Source organism: Hemitrygon akajei, chromosome 27, assembly GCF_048418815.1.
Source record: "Hemitrygon akajei chromosome 27, sHemAka1.3, whole genome shotgun sequence".
Classification (NCBI taxonomy): domain Eukaryota; kingdom Metazoa; phylum Chordata; class Chondrichthyes; order Myliobatiformes; family Dasyatidae; genus Hemitrygon; species Hemitrygon akajei.
Genome location: NC_133150.1, coordinates 26,959,582 through 26,982,760, shown reverse-complemented (window position 1 = coordinate 26,982,760; position 23,179 = coordinate 26,959,582). Strand labels below are relative to the sequence as shown.

The 23,179-nt window shown below is 38.8% G+C and overlaps 1 protein-coding gene across 2 annotated transcripts in view; it reads right to left on the bottom strand.

The window, feature by feature from the left end:
- The window catches only part of LOC140717198 (SRSF protein kinase 1-like), a 70,502-nt gene that overhangs the window by 8,029 nt on the left and 39,294 nt on the right, over positions 1-23,179 (bottom strand). For both annotated transcript variants that reach the window (XM_073030506.1, XM_073030507.1), the window contains 12 exons: positions 19,844-19,962; positions 19,201-19,309; positions 18,532-18,619; positions 17,318-17,405; positions 16,000-16,106; positions 14,985-15,150; positions 14,047-14,072; positions 8,465-8,699; positions 7,604-8,026; positions 6,025-6,125; positions 5,820-5,927; positions 5,442-5,511 (listed from right to left, as the gene is read on the bottom strand). In XM_073030506.1, coding sequence (XP_072886607.1) covers positions 5,442-5,511; positions 5,820-5,927; positions 6,025-6,125; positions 7,604-8,026; positions 8,465-8,699; positions 14,047-14,072; positions 14,985-15,150; positions 16,000-16,106; positions 17,318-17,405; positions 18,532-18,619; positions 19,201-19,309; positions 19,844-19,962 — 1,640 coding nt within the window. The remainder of the gene's footprint in view (positions 1-5,441; positions 5,512-5,819; positions 5,928-6,024; positions 6,126-7,603; positions 8,027-8,464; positions 8,700-14,046; positions 14,073-14,984; positions 15,151-15,999; positions 16,107-17,317; positions 17,406-18,531; positions 18,620-19,200; positions 19,310-19,843; positions 19,963-23,179) is intronic.

The window sequence follows — 23,179 nt, the reverse complement described above, 5'->3', positions numbered from 1 at the left end:
GAGTTGTTGGAAGATCACAGCTGGGAGCTGAACATACAGGCAGTCCCCGGGTTACGTACGAGTTCCGTTCCCGAGTCCATATTTAAGTCAGATTTGTACGAAAGTCGTAACAAGTACATCCGGTATTATTTAGCGTCAGTTAGTCAAACGTTTGTCTTAGTATATAGTATATATTTTACCTTTCTATGCATATAAAACACTTAAGAAATGTATGTATTCCAATAATTAAACCACTGCATTGCTTAGTAATAATTGTAGCTTTCATTGGGGCAGGGCCTTTCACATGATCCATTATTCTCACTTTATCTGTTATCCTTTAAGATTGTTCTGATCGTTGACAGACTGTAGCTTAACGCTTTTCCAATGACCGATGGCGTTTCACTTCTTTCCAAATGCTTTATTATTTCCACTTTATTTTCAATTGCTTCCCGTCAATGGAACAGAAACACTGTCGAGCTGCACCGGCTCCCAAGATCCGCTGGGAGCTAAGGGCCACTGCACTAAGACAGGTTAAATGGGACATGTGGGGGCTGTGCTGGGTTTGGGTATTTGATCCTCCACAATATTCTGCATGGGAATTTAAACTGGAGGTGACAGTGTTTTTTTTTTACGAGGTCGAGTTTCGAGCTCGACATCAATCCGGCACAGATGGTATGGGAGTCACTGGATCGACACCAACCCGGCACAGGAGCGGTCTGTCACTGGATCGAACTCGAGCCCGGCGCTGATCTCACTGTGTCACCAGTCGACCGGAACGGGAGGGTGAATCTTACTAAGAAAAATTTAAGCCAAATACAAAGTTTAACACTCAACGGCAATGACTTAAAATGGTGGACGGCATCGCGATCCAACTTAAAATGGCCGACGGCGTTTTCCTTCCTCGGTTCAGAAGTACGAGTTGTCCGTAAGTCAGACGTTCGTAACTCCAGGACTACCTGTACAAGGATACATATTGTATCAAAAGGACAGGCAGGTAGGTACAGAAGATGGGATGGCTTTGTTGGTTAAAAAATAGGAACTCAAACCCTTAGAACAAAGCAACATAGGATCAGATGTAGAAACTCTGTGGGAAGAGTTAAGCTGCAAGGATAAAAAGACCATTTTTATACAGGCCTCCGAACAGTAGCAAGAGTGTGGGGTATAAATTACAATGAGAGATAGAAAAGGTAAGTAAATAGGGCAATGTGATGATGGCCATAAGGTTGGGGAGGGGGGAGGAACTTCAATATTCAGGAGATTGGCGTTATCAGGTTGGTGCTGTATCCCAAGGACTTCAAAGAATGTCTCCCAGGTGGCTTTTCAGAGCAGCTTGGGGAAAAGGCAATTCTGGTTTGGGTATTGTGTAATGAACCAGATTTGATTAGGGAGCTCAAGGTAAAGGCATCCTTTGGAGACAGATCATATGAGAAAAATTCACCCTGCAATTTGAGAGAGATAAGCTAAAATTAGATATACCAATATTAGTTGAGTATAGGCAATTAGAGAAGCATGAGAGAAGAGCTGGCCAAAGCTGATTGGAAGAGCACCTAGCAGGGAATAATGTGGAGCAGCAATGGCTGGGAGTAAATCAAAGATGCAGCAAAGGTTCATCCCAAAGAAGCAGTATTCCAATGGAAGGTTAAGGCTGCAGAAGGATTTTAAGACAGATTAGGAGAATGAGCAAGTGCCAGAGGGAATAGTGCAAGAAATTGTATGGTCATGCATTTTGATAGAAGGAATAAAGGCACAGATTGTTTTCTAAATTTGAGAACAAATTCAGAAAGCAAGGATGCAAAGGATCTTGAGTCTTCATGCCAGATACCCTGAAAGTTAAGTCAGTGGTAAGGAATGCAATTCCAAGAGGACAAATACATAAAAGCAAGAATGTAACACTGAGACTTTATAAGCACTGGTGAGGTCTCACTAGGAGTATTGTGAGCAGTTTTGAACCCCTTATCTAAAAGATGTGCTAGCATTGCAGATGGTCTAGAGGCGGTTCAAGAATTATCCTGGAAATTAAAGGGTTAATGTTTGAGAGCACTTGATGGCTTGGGCATGTACATGTTGGAGTTCAGCAGAATGGAGGTGGACACCTCATTGAAAGGCCTCAATAGAGTGGATGGGGAGAAGATGTTTTCTATAGTGGAGGAGTCTAGGATCAGAGGGCACAGCCTCAAAATAGAAGGGTGTCCCTTTAAAACAGACGAGGAAGAATTTCTTTTGCCTGAAGATGGTGAATCTGTGGAATTCATTGCCAGCCTGCTGTGGAGACCAAGTCACTGGGTATACTTAAAGCAGAAGTTAATAGGTCCTTGTTTAGTCATGGCATCAAGGGTTACAGGAAACAGGCAGGAGGAAAGGTTGAGAGGGAAAATTAAATCAGCCATGATGGAATAGCGGAGCAGACCCAATGGGCCAAATAGCCTAATTCTGCTCCTATGTCTTATTAGGTAAATGTGGAATGAAATGCTACATTTAAGAATATCACCCATTTTATGAATTTTTCTGGTAGGACAATGTGACCCAAAATAGGAATGACATCTATTGTTAATTTTGCAAGAGATCAAATTACTTCAAACTGGCTCTAATAGGAAAAGTAGTTATGTAGGTTAACTGGGGAAACTACAAAGGAATTATATAGGTGGCAGTCAAAGGAATATTACAATTTTGTAAGTCAATGCAAAACTCATGGCAGCTGAATCACAGATTGGCTATTTACTGCAAAGCTGTTAACTATTTCCTGCTGTACTTCTCACATATAAATCAGATTTTTATCTTAAAAGCATTCATGACAGTGAATATCTTTTTAGCTTCAGAATGCTTTTGAGAAGCTATGAAAAATACATCTCACTTTTGCTTTGGGCATTTCCCATACAGAGAGTGAAGCAATGAGGGGAAGAAAAAGTTACTGATTTAAGCACAGAGCCAAACAATGATACAAAGAAAAAGGGGCAGATTTCTGAGACAGTGACTTTTACCATAGCCTTGGACAGGGGTGGGAGCAGACAGAATGGAGAAGTATTTAATTGTTGAGTGAGAATTATGATGCTAATAGGCAAGAAGCGTAAATTGTGAACAGATGTACTCAAATGCACAACAGAAATGTGGAGATGTTTAAGGAGCACCTGCTGAGGATTCTGAGCTAGTTAGTCCCTTTCAAGATGGTAGGGTGAAGGAACTATGTTTGACAAGAGATGTTCAACATCTAGTCAAAAGAAAGGAGATAGCATACTTAAAGATCTAGGAAAGAAGGATCAGACAGGGCTCTGGAGAGTTACAAGGTAGCCAGGAAGGAACTTAAGGGACTTATGAGAATTAAAGGGCCTTGGCGAGTTGGATCAAGGAAAACCCTAAGCTGTGAAGAACAGGAGGATGATTAGATTGAGGGTAGAACCAATTAACATCTGCCTGGAGTCAGAGGAAGCAAGGAAGGCCCTTAGTAAATACTTTCATTTGGCATTCACCTTGATGAATCCAAGGACAGCGTAGAATAGGTCAATGTGCTGGAACATCTTAAGGTTAAGAAAGAGGCAGTGCTAGAACTTTTGAAAAACATTGGAATAGACAAACACATCAGCCCAGATGTGATTTACCCCAGGTTACTACTGGATGGGAGAGAAGAAATTGCTACTCTTTGGTGATGATCTTTGCATTCTCACTGGTCACAGGAGTAGTACCAGAAGATTGGAGGGTGACAAATGGCATTGCTCTGTTCAAGATACCACAGATAATCCTGGGAGTTATTAACCACTGTCTTGTATCAGTGATGGGTAAAATATTGGAGGGGATTCTTAGAGACACAATATACAATGTAGAAGTGTAGTCTGATTAGGGATAGTCAACATAACTTTGAGGGGCAGTTCATGCCTCAACAGCCTGAATTCTCTGAGGAAGTGACAGAACAAAATGATCAAGGTAGAGCAATAGATAATGGTGTATACGAATTTTATTAAGACATTCAACAATGCTCCTCACAGTAGGCTCATTCAGAATATCAGGAGGTGCGGGATCCAGGGAAACTTGGCTACATGGATTCAGAATTGGCTTGCTCACCAAAGTAAGCAAGCCAATTCTGTATTGGTGTGTATTTTGGAAGTCAGTGGCCGATCGTGTTCTACAAAGATCCATTCTGAGACCCCAGTTCTGTGATTTTTATAAATTAATTTGATAAGGCAGTGCAGGATGGGTTAGTAAGTTTGCAGATGACACAGAGGTTGGTGTTGTGGATAGTGTAAAGGTTGCCTTAGGTTACAACAGGACATTGATAGGATGCAGAACTGGGCTGAGAAGCAGGAGGTAGAGTTCAATTTGGACAAGCATTAACTGATACACTTTGAAAGGTAGAGCTTTAAGGCATTGTACAAAATTAACGGCAGAATTCTTAAGCGTGAAGGAACAGAGTGATTTTGGGTTTTGCGGCCATAGATCCTTCAATTTTGCTGCACAAGTTGATATGGTGCTCAAGTAGATGTCATTAATCAGGAGACTGAGTTCAGGAGTTGCAGCTTCTATAAAACTCTGCACAGGCCACACTTGAATAAGTGCGTTCACTTTTGGTCGCCTCATTAGAGGAACGATTTGGAAGCTTTAGAGAGTGCTGAGGAGATTTACCAGGATGCTGCCTGAATTAAAAAGCATGTTTATAAGGAATGGTTGAGCAAGCATTTTTCTTTGGATTGAGGGAGAATGAGGAGACTTGACAGTAGTGTAAATATAAGTGGCATTCATAGAGTGGGCAACAGCCAGCGCCTTTTTCCCTCAGGGTAGAAATGGTATCGGTTGAAAGTTACTGGAGTAAAGTATTGGGGGAGGGGGAAGTCAGAAGAATGGTGGATGCATGGAACAGGTTGTTAAGGGTGGTGGTAGAGGCAGAAACATTAGGGATATTTAAGATATTTTTAGTTGAAAGCAAAACGGAGGCGAGGTGAGAGTGAAGCATTAGATTGATTTTGAAGTAGACTGAAAAGTGAGCACAAGACTTTGGACAAAAGGCCTGCATTGTGCTATACTGTTCTGTTTTATGAATGTGGCTTTTAACAGTTATTTCAAGAGCACAAAAGACAGCAAAGAGAGAAAGCATTTGTCTGCAACTTGCTTTATATCACAGGACAATTTAGACAATGAATTAGGCTGTGTCAACATGAATCTTAAGTATATTCTAACGAACAGACAGACAACACCAAGCTTTACGCTAATAGAAGTGAACACCTAGACTGCTTTCATTGGCAAAGGTGAAGTCTTGAAATGTTTAAAATGCTTACAATGCAGATTACGCAATTTTAAATGGTAATTTTTTTTAAGATAATAGGGAAAACCTAACCTCAAAGAAAGACTTATTGAAGCATTTAAATGACTTCCAGCATTAACCATGAGAATCACACACTCAAACTGTTAAATGCTAAAACAACTAAATATTTAAAATAAATCTGGCCCTGCACCTGAAAACAAAGAATAAGAATCACCTTCATCTCTGGAATAATCTTCACCAGAATGAGGTTCAAACAAATAATCCCCGGTTGCAAGTTCAAATGCCTTGTCAAAAGAAAAAAAAGTGTTCATTAAAGACAGTCCATATTCAGTTGAAAACACAAATTTCTTTTGTTCCCGCTTAAGTATTTGTTAGGATCATATTGTGCACTAGTTATACACTTGAATGAGATGAAGCAAAACAGACAGTTCCAGAAAGTCTGACTACCATTGACCATGATTAAACAATGTTAACAAATGCAGAGGACTAGGCAGGTAAATATTTCAGGAGGAATTTGGAAAAATCTGCATTGAACATTAAAGTAGGTTTGAAAAGTATTTGATGTTTGAACATAAGATTTTGTCTTTCATACCATGCAAGCAGTGCTCCAAATATCTGCTGGCGTTCCATATCCAGCACCAATTAGAACTTCTAAAGACCGATACTGTCTAGTTTGAATGTCTTCTGTGAAGTGTTTATGCTACAGCAAGGAAAATAAAAATTTGCATTAATGGTAACATTTCCGTGCATTGTTGTTAATCCACAAAATTACCCAAAGAATAAAATTATACACTTACAACCCAGCAAGCATTTCCAAGATCAGCAATCTTAACATGAATATCATCTGCATTCATTGGGTCGAGGGGATTGATAAGTAAACTAGCAGCATCAGATCTTGCTGTGGAAGAAACACTAATTAATAACCCAAAAAGTTAAATTCTTTGAAACATGCATTAAATACAAAACTTACTCTAAATAGCAATTCAATTACAGTGAGTTTCTTCTGCTATTTATAATAGGAATTAGCAGGCCCTTAAGCTCCGGGCATCCATTTCTGCCAATGTGATCAGTTCATCTGCAACTTTTCCCTACATATCCTTGAATATATTTGGTTATTAAATTCATCAAGTTGAGAACTGATACAACACCATTGCCAGTTATAGAAGTTCTAGATGTCTAAAACTCAATGCAAAGGACAGCAAAGCGGTGCCATAGCTCCAATGACCTAGGTCTCACCTCATCTCACTGTATTCTCACTGAATGTTGTTGACTTCCCCCCCCAGGTACTCCCGTTTACATGGTCATCCCAAAGATGTGCTGGTTGGAAATTAGATTACTTTAAATTACCCTTTACTTGGGGGGGGGGCGGGGGGGGAGAGAGAAGAGTACGAGAAAGCAGATGAAGTTGAATGGTACATGAAAGAACCGATCACAGGGAAGTGGGAGAATAAGACTAACAGAATACTGCTGAGCACCAGCATGCACTTGGTGAATGTCATAAGAGTGACTTGTACAAGTAATATTTATCTTCAGTCCTTAAAATCTAAAAATTTGGAATTGGACATACGATCTTCCTGTTGCAGCACAGGATGCACAGTCACTAAAAAAAAAATCTTTGGTCCTGCTCTCCACTCTATTTGTCAATTTGTCATATGCCATCCAATTCCCTTTTGAAAGCATAGACTGTTTGCTTATGTTTAACATAATCTTCATTGTGCATAAAAGCCCATCCCTACATTCCCCTGTACCTTCTGCTCTTTACTTTAAATGTGTCCTATAGTCCTTCAACCATATGCTTTAACAAGTTCAAACTAGTCATCTTTTCCAGTCCCTCCCCTAATGTTTGTTTTTGTACCAGGAGGAAGGTTCCTTCCCTTGAACCTCCTCTTAGATCTGGTCTGCACCCTCTAGAACTTTGATAATTGGATTTCAGAAACCAGCTGTACATTCAGCCATGTTTTATTAAACTTCACACAAGCTTCCTGCTTTTGTTCCTTCAAATACATGCTACGAAGCCAACATTGCATGTCTTCACAAATTAATGCTTTCAGCTATACTATTTATATACCCTTCCTAACAACAGTGTATAGTATAGCTTAGGTAGAAGCACACCAACAGCACGATGAACAAGACCGCAAAGATAGGGTGGAAAAGATGGACTTTTCAATGGAGATAATCAAGATAGCCAATTATTGTTTTAAAAGATTTAAACAAACAGCAAAAGATTCTTTACAGTATAGATCAGCAAATTATTCACCATTCTAATTATGCTATGCAATCAGACAACTCGAAATACAATTTAAATTTCATGGCACATCCACGTCAAAAATCTTAGTTATAGCAGCTTAGTGCACATTGCCGTAAATGGGAACTAACCATGGTCTCCGGAACTGGATATAGAACCTTCCCTACTTCCATTTTGCTTGGTTGAATTTCCATCCAGTAGATTTCGATCATCTGGGTTCAAATTACAGGTTACAGATTCAAACATTCCAGTTATTAAAGGTTTACAGGTTTCTGAGTAGTTATTCTGATTGCTTTCTTTTTGTCCATTTTCCAAAAGTCCATTCAACATGTCATAAGCACAAGGGAAGAAGTTGCCATCTTTACAAGATTCGTTTTGTTTACATTCATTTGTATTTTGATTAATATCTTCCTTATTTTCTTCTGTTCCATTCACTTGATCTGAAAGTGGTCCAACTTCTACATGTCCATTACAATTTATTGATTCAATCCTGATTTTCTCAGCATTTACATCTTCTACAGGTTCTTTTGCTTTTTTAGGTGGCTCATTTCCATCTAGGAATTGATAAACAGAAATTTTTAAATATTTTTTGGTTTACAAAACTAAGTAATTCAGCAACCAGATACAAGAGGATATTAACTTTTAGTCACAAGGTGATTAAAGCAAATCAGAAATCTTTGGTATTCTGGCCTATACTCAGTTATAAAGACAGTCATTTAAAATAAAAAGCTGAATAGGTATTATTCCTTTTCAGCTAAGTGAAGAGAAAAGAATGAACCATAAATCAGTGAAATGGATAAATACGAGTGATCTAACATAAAATCAACTTAAACACAATTCAAATTACTGTATTAATTTTAAAGGAACAACAACCAAATCAAAGTCAAGGAATCACTTGATCATGCAAGTGAAATCTATGACAGTATGGACAATGCCTACAAATCTCAAATCAGGTGACAATAAGCTGATTATCTCAGAATATTCCAAACTACCTTGTTCTTCACAACCTTTATTATCCACTTTTTCCAAATGTTCTGTAACTTGTTCAGAAGCCTCATTTTCTTGCACGGCATCATCCTCATCCTCATCCAATTGCTGTTCTTTATCTGCATTTCCTGCAACCCGCTCCAACTCTTCAATTTCTTGCATTCTTTTCTCCAATAACTCTGCCTGTCGCTTTTGTTTCTTCTTCAGCTTCTTTTTTTTGTTTCTAGACATTTTTCCAATCTACATAAACACAATATTCCATTTAGCATGAAATGCATGAGCCCTTAATTCAAGAACAATAATACGGTATCATTTGCAGGAGTATTATAATACACAATTTAAATCTATAACATGACATTTTCCAAATTCAAAGCTTTCAATTGCTGTATACCGAAAGTTTCTAAATCTTCCACTGTTACAATTATATTACAACCAGCTCTCCAGTCAAAAATAGAACTAAGATTTCTTTAGTCAACTAAAGCTGTCCAAGGGGTTTGAAGAAAACCTCATCTTTTAAGAGCTAGTAAACTGTAAATCACTGATGCTGACCGTAGGATCAGTAAAAGATCGTTTCAATTGTAATGTGCATTACAGAGCAGTCTAAACTGTTTTTAGATCATTGAAGGAGACATCTTGTGTCGGTGCGAGCAGTGGAGCGGCAGTAAGGAGTGCTCGTGATCGACATACAACTGGAGATCGGAGGATCAGCCATTGTAGGTAGGCCGAGACCCTCGGACCTACCTGGAGAATACCTGAGGAGGAAGGTAAAGCTGCGCAAGCGCGGGTGACGTCAGTGGCGAGCGCGGGCTTTAAAAACCGACCCACTTTCAGGAGCGGGCAGCGGAGTGCGCAGGAGCAGAGTGCTGGGCTTTGGCTCAGCGGGCTTCGGCGCAAGAGGACTTCAGCAAGAAGCCTGCTTTTCATTTGTTCTGACTAATCTGGGATCAGGTAATGGGGGAGACGGTTAGAGCAGTGGTGTACTCCATATGCAGTATGTGGGAGGTCAGGGTCAACACAGTTCTCCCTGATGACTACACCTGCAATAGGTGCATCCAGCTGCAGCTCCTATCAGACCGAGTTAGGGAATTGGAGCAGGAGCTGGATGAACTACAGATCATTCGGGAGGCAGAGGCAGAGATAGATAAGAGTTATCGGGAGGTAGTCACACCGAAAAGACAGGAGGTAGGCAAATGGGTGACAGTCAAGAGAGGCGGGGGGTGCAGACAGAGAGAGAAGAGCACCCCTGTGGCCATTCCCATCAAAAATAAGTATACAGTTTTGGATACTGTTGGTGGGGATGATCTACCAGGAACAAGCTGCAGTGGTCCTGTCTCTGGCACTGAGGTTGGACCCTCGACTAGGAAGGGGAGGAGGGAAGAGAAGAGAGCGGTATTGATAGGGGATTCTATAGTCAGGGGGGTGGATAGGAGATTTTGTGGGGAAGATCGGGAGTCTCGGATGGTATGTTGCTTCCCTGGTGCCGTGGTCCGAGACATCTCAGATCGGGTGCAGGTTATTCTCGAGAGGGAGGGCAAGAATCCAGATGTTGTGGTCCACGTAGGGACCAATGACGTGGGTAGGATGAGTGAGGGGGTCCTGCGTAGGGAGTTCAGGGAGTTAGGTGCGAAGCTGAAGAGCAGGACCTCCAGGGTAACAATCTCAGGATTGCTACCTTTGCCACGTGCGAGTGAGGCAAGGAACAGGAGGATTATAAAGATTAATACGTGGCTGAGAGGATGGTGCAGGAGGGAGGGCTTCAGGTTTGTAGATAATTGGGCCTTGTTCCAGGGAAGGTGGGATCTGTTCCGAAGGGACGGTTTACACCTGAACTGGAGCGGTACTAACATTCTTGCAGGGAAGTTTGCTAGAGCTTCTTGGGGGGGGTTTAAATTAAATTTACAGGGGGCGGGGATCCAGAATGTAAGAGAGGATAGCGAGAGGAAGAATAAAGGACAGGTGGGGACTACACGGTTCCGGAATATTAAGTGTGTAGTAGAGGAAGGTGGGGCGGAACAAGTGATAAGGAGGACTCATGTACAGAGGGATGGTCTGACGGAACATGGAGTTAAATGTGTTGAAAGAATAAGTAAATGTAGGAAGGACAACAAAGTTCTAGGGGCGTATAGCCCGATGGGAGTTCGGGGAACTGGGTTAAGCACAATAGGCAGCGATTCAAACAGAGAGAGGAGAAATGGGTTAAAAATTCTATATCTGAATGCACGAAGCGTCAGAAATAAGGCGGATGAGCTTGAAGCCCAGGTGTAAATGGGTAACTATGATGTTGTTGGGATAACGGAGACATGGCTGCAGGGAGATCAGACCTGGGAAATGAATGTACAAGGGTATACGTGCTATCGTAGGGACAGAAATCTGGGCAGAGGGGGTGGGGTGGCCCTGTTGGTGAGGAATGAGATTCAGTCCTTTGCAAGGGGGGACATAGGGTCAGAAGTAGAGTCTGTGTGGATAGAACTGAGGAACAGTAAGGGCAAAAGGACCCAAATGGGTGTTGTCTACAGCCCACCAAACAGTAGCATGGATATTGGGTGCAAGTTGAATAGGGAGTTAACATTGGCATGCTGCAAAGGTAATGTCGCAGTAGTTATGGGGGATTTCAACATGCAGGTGAACTGGGAGAATCAGGTTGGTGCTGGACCACAGGATAGGGAGTTCGTAGAGTGCCTACGGGATGCATTCTTGGAACAGCTTGTACGAGAGCCGACCAGGGACAAGACTATTCTGGATTTAGTGTTATGTAATGAACAGGATTTGATAAACGATCTCGCAGTAAAGGAGCCATTAGGAGGTAGTGATCACAATATGATAAGTTTTTATCTGCAATTTGAGAAGGATAAGGGCAGCTCGGAGGTGTCAGTGTTGCAGATGAACAGGGGAAACTATGGAGCCATGAGGGAGGAGCTGGCCAAAGTTGACTGGACGGAGAGCCTAGCAGAAAAGACAGTGGAACAGCAATGGCAGGTATTCTTGGGAATAATGCACAAGGTGCAAAATCAGTTCATCCCCCTGAGAAGGAAGGATTCAAAGGGGGGAAAGGGGCCTCAGAGGTTGACAAAGGAAGTCAGAGACTGCATAGCATTAAAAAAAAAGGAAATATGACAGAGCTAAGGTGAGTGGGAGGACAGATGATTGGGAAGTTTTTAAGGAACAACAGAACTTAACTAAAAAGACAATACGGGGAGAAAAAATGAGGTACGAACGCAAGCTAGCCAGGAATATAAAGGAAGATAGCAAAAGCTTTTTTTTTTATTAAAGGTATGTGAAGAGAAAGAAGATAGTTAAGAACAATGTTGGGCCCTTGAAGAATGAATTGGGTGAAATTGTTATGGGAAACAGAGAAATGGCAGAAGAATTTAATGAGTACGGTACTTTAGATCTGTTTTCACTAAGGAAGACACAAGCAATCTCCCAGATGTATGGATGGGCCAAGGACATAGGGTTACAGAGGAAATGAAACAGATTGACATTCGGAAGGAAACGGTGATGAGAAGACTGATGGGACTGAAGGCTGACAAATCCCCAGGTCCAGATGGTCTGCACCCTAGGGTACTAAAGGAGGTGGCCCTGGAAATTGCGGATGCATTGGTAATCATTTTCCAATGTTCCTTAGATTCGGGATCAGTTCCTGAGGATTGGAGAATGGTTAATGTTATCTCACTTTTTAAGAAAGGAGGGAGGGAGAAAACAGAACTATCGACCTGTCAGCCTGACATCGGTGGTGGGAAAGATGCTAGAGTCCATTATTAAGGATGAAATAGTGGCATATCTAGATAGCAGTGATAGGATTGGGCCGAGCCAGCATGGATTTACCAAGGGTAAATCATGCTTGACTAATCTGTTGGAGTTTTTCGAGGATGTAACCAGGAAGTTAGACGGGGGAGATCCAGTGGATGTAGTGTACCTCGATTTTCAGAAGGCATTTGATAAGGTCCCACATAGAAGATTGGTGGGTAAAATCAAAGCTCAGGGCATCGGGGGGAAGGCATTGACATGGATAGAAAACTGGTTGGCAGATAGAAAGCAAAGGGTAGCGGTGAATGGGTGTTTCTCAGAATGGCAGGTGGTGACTAGTGGGGTGCCGCAGGGCTCGGTGTTGGGACCACAGCTGTTTACCATTTACGTTAACGATTTGGATGAAGGCATAGAAAATAACATCAGCAAATTTGCTGATGATACTAAGCTGGGTGGCAGTGTGACATGTGATGAGGATGTTAGGAGAATTCAGGGTGATTTGGATAGGCTGGGTGAGTGGGCAGATACTTGGCAGATGGCGTTTAATGTGAATAAGTGTGAGGTTATCCACTTTGGGAGTAAGAACAGGAAGGCAGATTATTATCTGAACAGTATAGAGTTGGGTAAGGGAGTAATACAAAGAGATCTCGGAGTCCTTGTTCATCAGTCACTGAAGGTGAATGAGCAAGTGCAGCAGGCAGTGAAGAAGGCTAATGGAATGTTGGCCTTTATTACAAATGGAATTGAGTACAAGAGCAAGGAAATCCTCTTGCATTTGTACAGAGCCCTGGTGAGACCACACCTGGAGTATTGTGTACAGTTTTGGTCCCCAGGGTTAAGGAAGGACATCCTGGCTGTAGAGGAAGTGCAGCGTAGATTCACGAGGTTAATTCCTGGGATGTCTGGACTGTCTTACGCAGAGAGGTTAGAGAGACTGGGCTTGTACACGCTGGAATTAAGGAGACTGAGAGGGGATCTGATTGAAACATATTAAATTATTAAGGGATTTGACAAGATAGAGGCAGGAAATATGTTCCAGATGCTGGGAGAGTCCAGTACCAGAGGGCATGGTTTGAGAATAAGGGGTAGGTCATTTAGGACAGAGTTAAGGAAAAACTTCTTCTCCCAGAGAGTTGTGGGGGTCTGGAATGCACTGCCTCGGAAGGTAGTGGAGGCCAATTCTCTGGATGCGTTCAAGAAGGAGCTAGATAGGTATTTTATGGATAGGGGAATCAAGCGATATGGGGACAAGGCAGGAACCGGGTATTGATAGGAATTGATCAGCCATGATCTCAAAATGGCGGTGCAGGCTCGAAGGGCCGAATGGTCTACTTCTGCACCTATTGTCTATTGTCATCATTACAATTTATATTTTTTGTACTATGTGGAGATACTCTCAAATTTAGCATCAGTGCACGCTTCAAGATTTGGCTGAGTTTTCTTTGCAAGTCAGTGTCGAGTTAAAATTCAAGTCAATATTATCTGTGATGCTGCATGATCAAAAAGTTCTAAACATGTCAAAACAAAATGTTTTCAATTCAGGTCATGTTTCAACTTAAAACAATGCCAGACATGAACCTGTTTATGACCAACGAGTAATCCATTGCAGAGCATCAAATTATAAGCAACATTATATCATACCACTGCCTTGTGCTTGCTTTCCTTTATGAAAAAAGATCTGCTGATATCTCAGAAGCTATATTTTGTATATTATTTCAAAATTGGGGAATTTAATATTCATAAGTATGAACTAAGAAACAAATCACAATATTAATTTTCCTCAAAATCCCCATATCATCACTTAACAGGATTTCAATAGAAATAAAGTTTAAATACTTACAGGTTTTGGTTGTGGTGCAGTACTCACTACAAAAAAAAACAATAGTCATATATACAAAGAATGATATTGTGTACATCAAATGAACAAGTCAAATTCTGAATTAACATCCTACCAACAGTACAGGAATGAAGTCAAACACTTCCCTGAAGTTAAATTACAGCCTGATCCATGAGTTTTTCTCTTCCCACATCAAAACTAAAGCCAATTTCCCGTGGCCAGTGTGGTTCTATCAGAAGGGATAAGCCATGAACATAGCATGGACAGAATTGCATGCCATATTAGTCTGGAGGAATGCTCAGGCTTGATGCAGAGAGCTAAAAGAGATAATCCTCCAGACTCGAAGCCGAGAAGTGCAGTGCCACTGCCGTGATTGGATCTCATTCAGCACATTGTGAGAACAGAGACTGAAACTTACATAACTGAGAGGAGGCAAATGTCAGTGCTCAATTCAGTCTTATTTCCATAGAAGGATCAGAGGGCAGGATTTTGTATTTTAAAGTTATTGTCAGAACCTTGTAACTATTCTATATTGTTAAATTTATACATTAGTCATTGTGCAATCAATGCTGGTTACCAGAAAATAGAAAAGCATATTCAGGAGAAAGATTATAGAACAGAGTAGTTTTATGTATCTCAATTTATAAAATTAGTAAATGCATATTAGTAAATTTATAAAAAGTAATGCAGGGTTGTGTATACAGGAAAGAACAAAACCTAGTTAGACCCCTCCAGCATATAGCAAAGGCAGATTTGATGGGTCAATGGGCTCCTTTCCATGCAGTTATCGTTATGATTCTAGATCAACCTGCTGATGACAGTACAATTTTCAAAATAAACCCAGGAAAATTAAAGAATCAAAATCTCTAGTGACTACCACAAGCAGCATAGTGTCTTCGTTTAGTATCAAAATTTTTTATGACTGCCACATTGGTATTCACCTGCAGATCCAGATGGTGGAGGGGCACCAGCTTTTTGCCATTCTGTTGCTTCTGCAGCTAGGCGGCGCACATAAACATCATTTACACACAACAGGATGTTCTCTGGTTTTATATCTGTGTGGATAATCTTGCACTTGGAATGTAAATAATCAAGTCCCTGAAGGACCTATTTGAAATAAAGGGCATTAAAACTTGCATATTAGCAACACAATTTCACAAGTAAATGCTATGCCCATATTTGAAGTACAGAATTTTGAGTTACAAAGCATAGCATTTTTGGTGGTTACATCTTAGCTTAAGTCTACATTTTTATTTTAAGATGTGAATTTCTAACAAATGCCCTTTCCTAAAGTTTACAGCTCATTAAATTCATAAATTTAGATTACCTGCACAAGGTAACAATAGGTAAATGCCATTTTCATGACGGGAATAGGAATTTTTTAGTAATTTGAAATTGACTAAATTCTCTATATCTCATCATTGTTCATCCACCCATGTTAACTTCATCAATCATAAAACTCGCCCATTTTCCTTCCTCAATAGAAGTTGTAGAAACATAACATGTATACCAAAAGATTCTACTATACAAGCACCCATGTATGAATAGTATTAAAGAAAACACGTGATATCAAATGTTTCAGCATCTAAATAATAACCATCTTAACTAAGTTTATGTGCAGATTTTTTAGTGTGCAAAACACAGTAGCTGGGATTAGTCATACTTTCAGAACAAAACATAGCCAGGTCCCATGGGCTTCATTTAAAAATACAGTACGAGTAGCTTAATTCTTTATAGCTCTATGTGGTAATCAGAAAACAAAAACTGATCAGGTTACACATTTCCTACAAAGAAATGTACACTCAGTTACTGTTTCACTTTACTTAATATTAACTTTATTACAGTAGTTTTCCCCAAATATTAAGATTTAGCATCAGGATTTGTACAGTTTCTGTTTTATTCACTTGCTTATAATTTCCACTTCCCAAAAAAACAAATAAAAATTATAATACTTACTTGTTGAATTATGCTTTTGACACAACTAATTGGAATTCCCTGGTAATTTGATTTGATGATCCACTTCAACAGATGATGCCCCAATACTTCAAATACCATGCAAACATCTTGAACAAAGTCAAGGCTTTATTTTCTCTCTTCGTTTACATACATCTCCTAATCCTATTTTCTCCAGTCACAGCAGTTAATAAGCCTTCATCTTGTCTCAGCCAACACACCACCACTGCATGCAGACCGACTTTCACCCATTACAGAAATTCTTTTTCCCTTCTCTATATTAAGTTTGATTTCTAGCTTCCTGGTTTTATGATGCCATTAACCCGAAATATAAATGTATATATCCACAGATGCTGCCCAACCTGAGTATTTCCAGCCCTGCCTTTCAGATTTCCAACATTTCTCTTTCTTGCTTTTGTATCTTCTCATTCGAGCTACCAGCAATGTGCAATTTCTAACACAGTAAATGTATAGCAGTACGATTAGTAGGCACCTAAAGATTACTAGGCATTGTTATTTCCAACAGATTGCTTCCATATAGTTGCCTTCCACTCATTGATTGATGACGTCTGGATCTACAGCCCACATTAAGTATTATAACATCCAATTAAAATGTGCCCTCATCTCCAGTTTATTTGAACATTGGGCCTAACAAAAAGATTGAAGCCTGATGAAGGTTAGTTAAACAATTAAAACTAAGTATTATGTTAGAATAGATGGAACCAGACTGCAGAGCAATCAACTACTGGGAGTCTTGACAGGTCAGGCCGTGGTAGTCAATGTTTCTGTTTCTGAGACTCTACACCCTGTAATGCCAAATTACCCTTTTGCTTTTTAAGATGCTGCCTGACCTGCTGCATTCCTCAAGTTTGTTTTTAATTAAAGCTACTTAACTTAAAGCTTTATTCTGGAAAAAAAATACATCCTAAACATTTAAACGTTTGGAGTTTTGATCTGGAATTGATCCATTAATCAAGAGCAGAAAACCAAGTACTGATCAGTTATGGGGAATAACCAGACTCAACATTCAGTGAATCATTAGACAAAAGGTGTGGTTTTAAATGCAGCTTTAGATTACGAGTTTACATTTCCACTTTACAGTGAGGCATACCATAAACAGTATGCTCCACCCAGAAGCAACTAATTACATCACTTTTTTTTTAAAAAAGCATTTACCTGCCTGATAGACCTGGAAGATAAAACCTTCAAATGTTTTGCATGGTGTGCTTTAATCAGTACTGTTCTATCTCGGAATAATTTTCAATATTCATTATACTAACAGCTAAATTGATAATACAACAAAAAGAAAATCAAAGGATACGTGATCCATTCACTCCTGAAGTTTTGAAGTCATCTAACAACTGAACTACTTTCTCTTTATTTGGATCATTTGGATCACTGTTACGAACCTGAAAAAGATAACATTTTTTCCTCATGGAATATCTGTCAGCAAATGCACTGAGATTTTAACCAAGAAAAGTATTTATTTGTTAACCTTGTATACTCAATGACTTGTGTATTTAAAACAAATCAGGAATAGAAAAAAGTTGATGTTTAAGTTTAGAAACTTGTTTCATTCAACATTTTCAGGGAAAGGCTGCAGATTTCACTAGGTTTAATTGCAAGATTGCTTTGGACAGCCTCAGTTGAAGAAATACCCTCTTAACCCTACTTAAAAGTCACCATTTTAAAATCATGTCATCTAGTTGGTAATTTGATTCTCAATTTAAGTCTGAATGCCACATCACCTGGTGTCTGATCATAGTCCAGTACAAAAGCTATATAATATTGTATATTTTCTGACACCATAATTTAATAAAACATTGAGCATTGTTGAATTTCATAAGAATGCCTCAAGTAAAGCATTGTACAAGCTTATGTCCCTTTTAAAAAGCGTTTAACTTGGAAATAATAAATTGCTTTCGATTGCGAATTCATAAATCCACGAGTATCTTTTTCTAACATTTCAGGCAAAACTGATGAGTTAGTAAGAATTTTTTTGAAAGCCACAAGTACTCAACATGTGGCATTAAGTTCTACCATGCCACATTTGCCTCGTATAATTATACACATACTGAAGTGGGGGGTGGGGGAAGAATATAGACATCTTTATGTTCCTAAAGTTTAAAAATAAGTATCATTTAGAAATTTCATTTGAGATGATAGAAAACAGAGCGAGTTGCTACAAAAGTGATTTGAACAATTTTGCAATTACCATATATTCCACTGATCTTACCTGCATTCTAAGAATAATTTAAATCATTTCTAGCAATTAATGTTATCACTTTACTTGTATGCAGACAGGAATACAATTTCTTTTCTGTCATGAAACAAACCTGAATCTCAATCCTCCTTACCCTTTCAGTGCCTTTGGGGAAACAAAATAATTGAGAGATAGAATTGACTGGAAAATTACTTCAAGAAAGTCAGACACTGAAAAAATATTACTTAATATGTAAATCAAGTGTAACTATTAATGGGTCTAGGCTAGAACCATAACATCTGTTTAAAAAAAAGCACCATGAAGCTACTTACTGCTTTCAGTAGTTTGATTTCATCCAGGGCCGTTTCTGTATAATGTTCGGCACTTTTGACAACCTTCATGGCAACAAATCTTTTTCCCCTAAATTAAATAATATAATACCTTTCAAAGCAAGCACAATATAGAAATACCTTTTTTAAAAACCAGACATCTTTATAATGTTACAACCTGTTTTGCACATGGAAACTCAAATTCACACAATATGCAAAACTAAGGTACATAAAAATTGCTTTTTTCAATTACACGTACAAATATTGTGCCAGAATACCATTTATTTCTCATGAAGTTTAATTGACCCAAACACAAGAACCAACTTACTTATCTTGCCAAATTACACAGTCATCATTGAATATCAAATGTTTCAACAGGGTACAGTTAAGGGACAACTGCAGGAAGAAATAATTCTGATACAAACAAATTACAGACTTTAAGTTAATGGGTTTAAGTGGTCACCCAACACAATTACAAGGTGTTAAATTCATCCCTACGACAGATCAGCTACTAAAATACATGGTTGCTTCAGAATGCTTTATAAAAAAATCCTTCTCCGCAATCATAAGTGGTTGTGTATCATTTGAGCTTTAAATACTAAAACACAGTAGTTGTGCCATACAGAAGCCATGAGAACACGCTTGTATTGAATTTAGTTAAAATTGACTTACTGAATATCCCAACACAGCCACACTGTAGAAAAGTGGCCCCATCCTAACTTTCGAATCACATGGTATCGTCCATTAAAAAGGTCGCCAATCTTGACATGATGATATCCACCTAAAATAAACAAAAGTCATTCAATGGTAAAGCTCAAAATATACAGGAAAAAATTTACTTTTAAGCCACTGACAATGAGCTGAACAAAACAGTTCTTACAAAATAAAGTTAAAGATTGGCAGATCATTCATCATACTTTTGAAAACATGTTTCTACATGTATCTTGCCTCAATTGAGAGGTTATGGAACAATTAGCCCCTTGTTCAGTTTAGGCAAATTTCATTCAATTGCTTTTTAGCAATGCAGAATCACAAACAGAAACCTGACCTTGCCATCTCCTATCAATCATAGGCAGCCACTTACTTCAACGACTATTCTCAATCTACATTTCCTTTCCCTTTCTGAAAATACTTTTATCTTTGCCTTTGGGAATTACAAATTTGTTACTAGTTCTGCTAAACAGCAATTTAGGTCCAGCAGAATATCAACATTAAAAAAATCAAAATATACAGAGGTGCACAAAACACAGATGAAGCATAATTAACTGCAAGTCAAATGTTCCTCATGGGGGAAGGGTGGAGAGGAAAAACTCACCTTTACAATAGTCACTAGGATCCTCTTGCTCTTCATCATCAGATCCCAAAATTTCATCCTCTGGTTCTTGTGCCTCAGATTCTGTTATAATGGGATGAGATCGATGTTGAGGCTCTGGCCTGAAAATAATAGCAAACGTTTACTTACACATTGGAGGTAAAAGACTGCAGATGTTGAAATGTGGAGCAAAAGACAAGTTGCTGGATGAACTCAATGGATCAGGCAGCATCTGTAGAGTGAAATGGACTGTTGATATTTGGGTCTTGATTTAAAACATCAACTGTTCATTCCCTTCTAAGGATAGTGGTCAGACTACTGAGTGTCTCCAGCAGCTTTTTGCTTAGTTACAAACTGCTTCCACAGATAATGAATTCAATAGCAATGAAGTTTGTTTCTGAACTATTAATAGCTCATTCTCAACTACAGATGAGGCCACTGGACTGAAGCATATGCATTCGTAAGGGTAAATATGGAAGCTGCTGAGCAATATGTGTCTTGCGGTTAGTCCTGACCCAGGCAAATTTCAGGTTAAATTTTGACTACTGAGAAGCCAAAGAGAAACTTTACTGTTCTGGATTTAGGGATGCTTAGTCACCACTAAGTGCAGTGTGATTGCTAAATAACTTCTCAATGTTTGACTACATTACTGTTGCATTGAATAATTGAAGGATTGATTGTTCTCCTTAAGTAACTAGTGGCTACTAACCACTTTATTCAATTCCATTTACACAGAACACTAGAAAGTGGGCCAGTCACTTCAAATAGTCCGTGTCAGAATTAACAGTTCACATTAGCAGAACAGCCTTGATTACAAATATTCTGTCTTTGTCATTTTATTTTGTTAAATGTCCAATGTGGCTTTGCATCAGAACGTGACAGGCCCAAGAACCATGCCAAAAAAACTCATTAGACTCCTGAGGGAGAGTTTCACAGTTTGAGGTGTTAACTTTAAAGTTTAAATATTAAAAGGTTTTGGGCAACAGACTTCTGGGAATGCAGCACCCTTACATTCCAGTTAATAGTTATCAACATCACTAAATATCATCTGTCCAGGGCACATTCCACAGCTTTACAATTAACAACTTAAGGAGAAGTTGAGGAAATGAGGGTTGCTTCTCTGGAGTGGCTAAGGGGAGAGCTGATAAAAGATTTAAGATTATGAGAGGCATAGATAGAATATACAGTCAGCATCTTTTTCCCAGGATCAAAATATATAATACTAGAGGTGAGGGACTGGGTATGCCCAGAACATTTTTTTAAAAAAATATATAATTGGAGTGGTGGGTGCCGAAAATGTGACAGAGACAATTACAAGGCTCTTACTTAGATATAGACACATTAATGTGGCATTGTGTAGGCAGAAGGGTTTACTTAAGTTACATGTTTAATTATGAGCTTAATTAGCTCAGCACAATATCGTGGGCCGAGTGCTGTGATGTTCCATGTTCTATTTGAAATGCTAACATCACAGCCTACAAGAGTAAAACAGAACACAGATGCAGTTCATGTACAAGTTCAGCCACAGACTACTGAATAATGCAGCTGGCTTGACTAGCCCTAAGACTTGTACAAATGTTGGTCATTGATAAAGTCAACATGTGCTTTTTAAGCAAACAAAATCCAATCTATTGCTAAATTCTCTGCTATGTGAGAATTGTGGTAGTGAAGCAATGGCATCAAACACAGGAGAACTTGTGTCAAATCAATCACAAGTTTTAGGCTCAAATACATGTGCTCACAAACTAGGCACCCTTATTTGAATGCACCCAAGCAAACAGAAGGGAGCGTTTTTATTTTATAGTGAACTTGGTATATTTTCCAAGACAATCAAGCTAAAGGAAGAATATATTTTAAACAAGTTGCATTTCCAAGTATAGAGCAACTCCAGAGTAAACTATAAGCACTTGATAAACTAATGCTACAATCATTTAGAACTGAGCTAAATCTGCATCAAGTACATTTTTCAAATAATGTGTCCATTTCTTTCAAAGAAATAGACTAGTGTGAAACAACTTATGAATGATATAACCAAGAATGTTTCAATTCTACTCAATTTTCATATCCCATTGTTATAACTTTCTACAAACCATCTTATATAAAATTAAATAACTATGCCCCAAACCTCTGACTAATCAGTATCTTCTGAAGCTACTCAAACCCTACTTCTTAACCCTACATCTCAGAACTTGATGCAAAATTGTGTTTAGCAAACTGTTACTTTATCACACACAAAAAGCACCATTTAAATTCGTTGTTGAAACAACATGGAAATTATATAGAAAGATATTATTTTTACTTAAATAACAGGAGAAATTATACCAGAGAATAAAGTGACAGAAATTGAACAAAGTTGTAAGGGTCTTGGTACAAATCTATTAAGGAAGAGGCAGCAGGGCATTTGATAGAACTGAGCAGAATTAACATGGACTTATGAAAGGAAAAGAATCACATGAACTAATCCACTTAAAATCTGACAAAATGTTCATAGATAAACAGAGACCACTTGTTTTCCTACTTCTGTAGGACATGTAAATGTACTATGACATGCCACAATGTGACAGTAAACTGTAGTACTAGAGTGCTTAAAACTTCAATCCTAAGTATTTGAAATTTATAGATTTGCTTAGAAATTAAAGTTAGCAAATTTGCACTTTCTACTGAAAGTTGGAATTATGAAATTGCTGGTAACAGAAAAATGGAATAAAATAGGAGACGAAATCAGCCAAAGGAAATCAGTTGCATTGCATCTTAAAGCTGAATCTCTCAAGCAATTCAAGACCTCAAACCTGAACACTTACAGTTTATGGTGCAATGGTAACAATACACAAGGGAATACAATCACCCATAATTAAAACCATTTCAAATGCACTACTTAAAAATTCCACATCTGTTCAGTTTATTAATTGGCACATTAATATTCAGAATAATATTGTCCCTTTTTGTGAAAAGCAATCTTTGAACATTCTATCACAAGACTGCTACCAGTGTCTACTGTCTACTGAAACACAACTAACCATGGTTCACAGATTGAAAGATGCCAGCCTTTATAATCGGAACCACGGATCCTATAGAACACCTGCAATTTTGTGTTACCTCTAATACGCAAAAATTAGCACTAGGAAAAAAGAAACTCATCATGACATTTGACTAAAAACAGCGTGCCACTAAAGGATTTCTTCAAGTTAACAGAGACTATTTGTCGTAAAGCATAGGCTTGCAGTAGACAGGACTCTGACAAAGGTAAAATACTTACATGAGCAAAAGTTTCCAGCGGAGAAAATGGGGCTTTAGCCAGAAAAATGGAACAAACATGTCACAAGCTAACAAGTATTGATG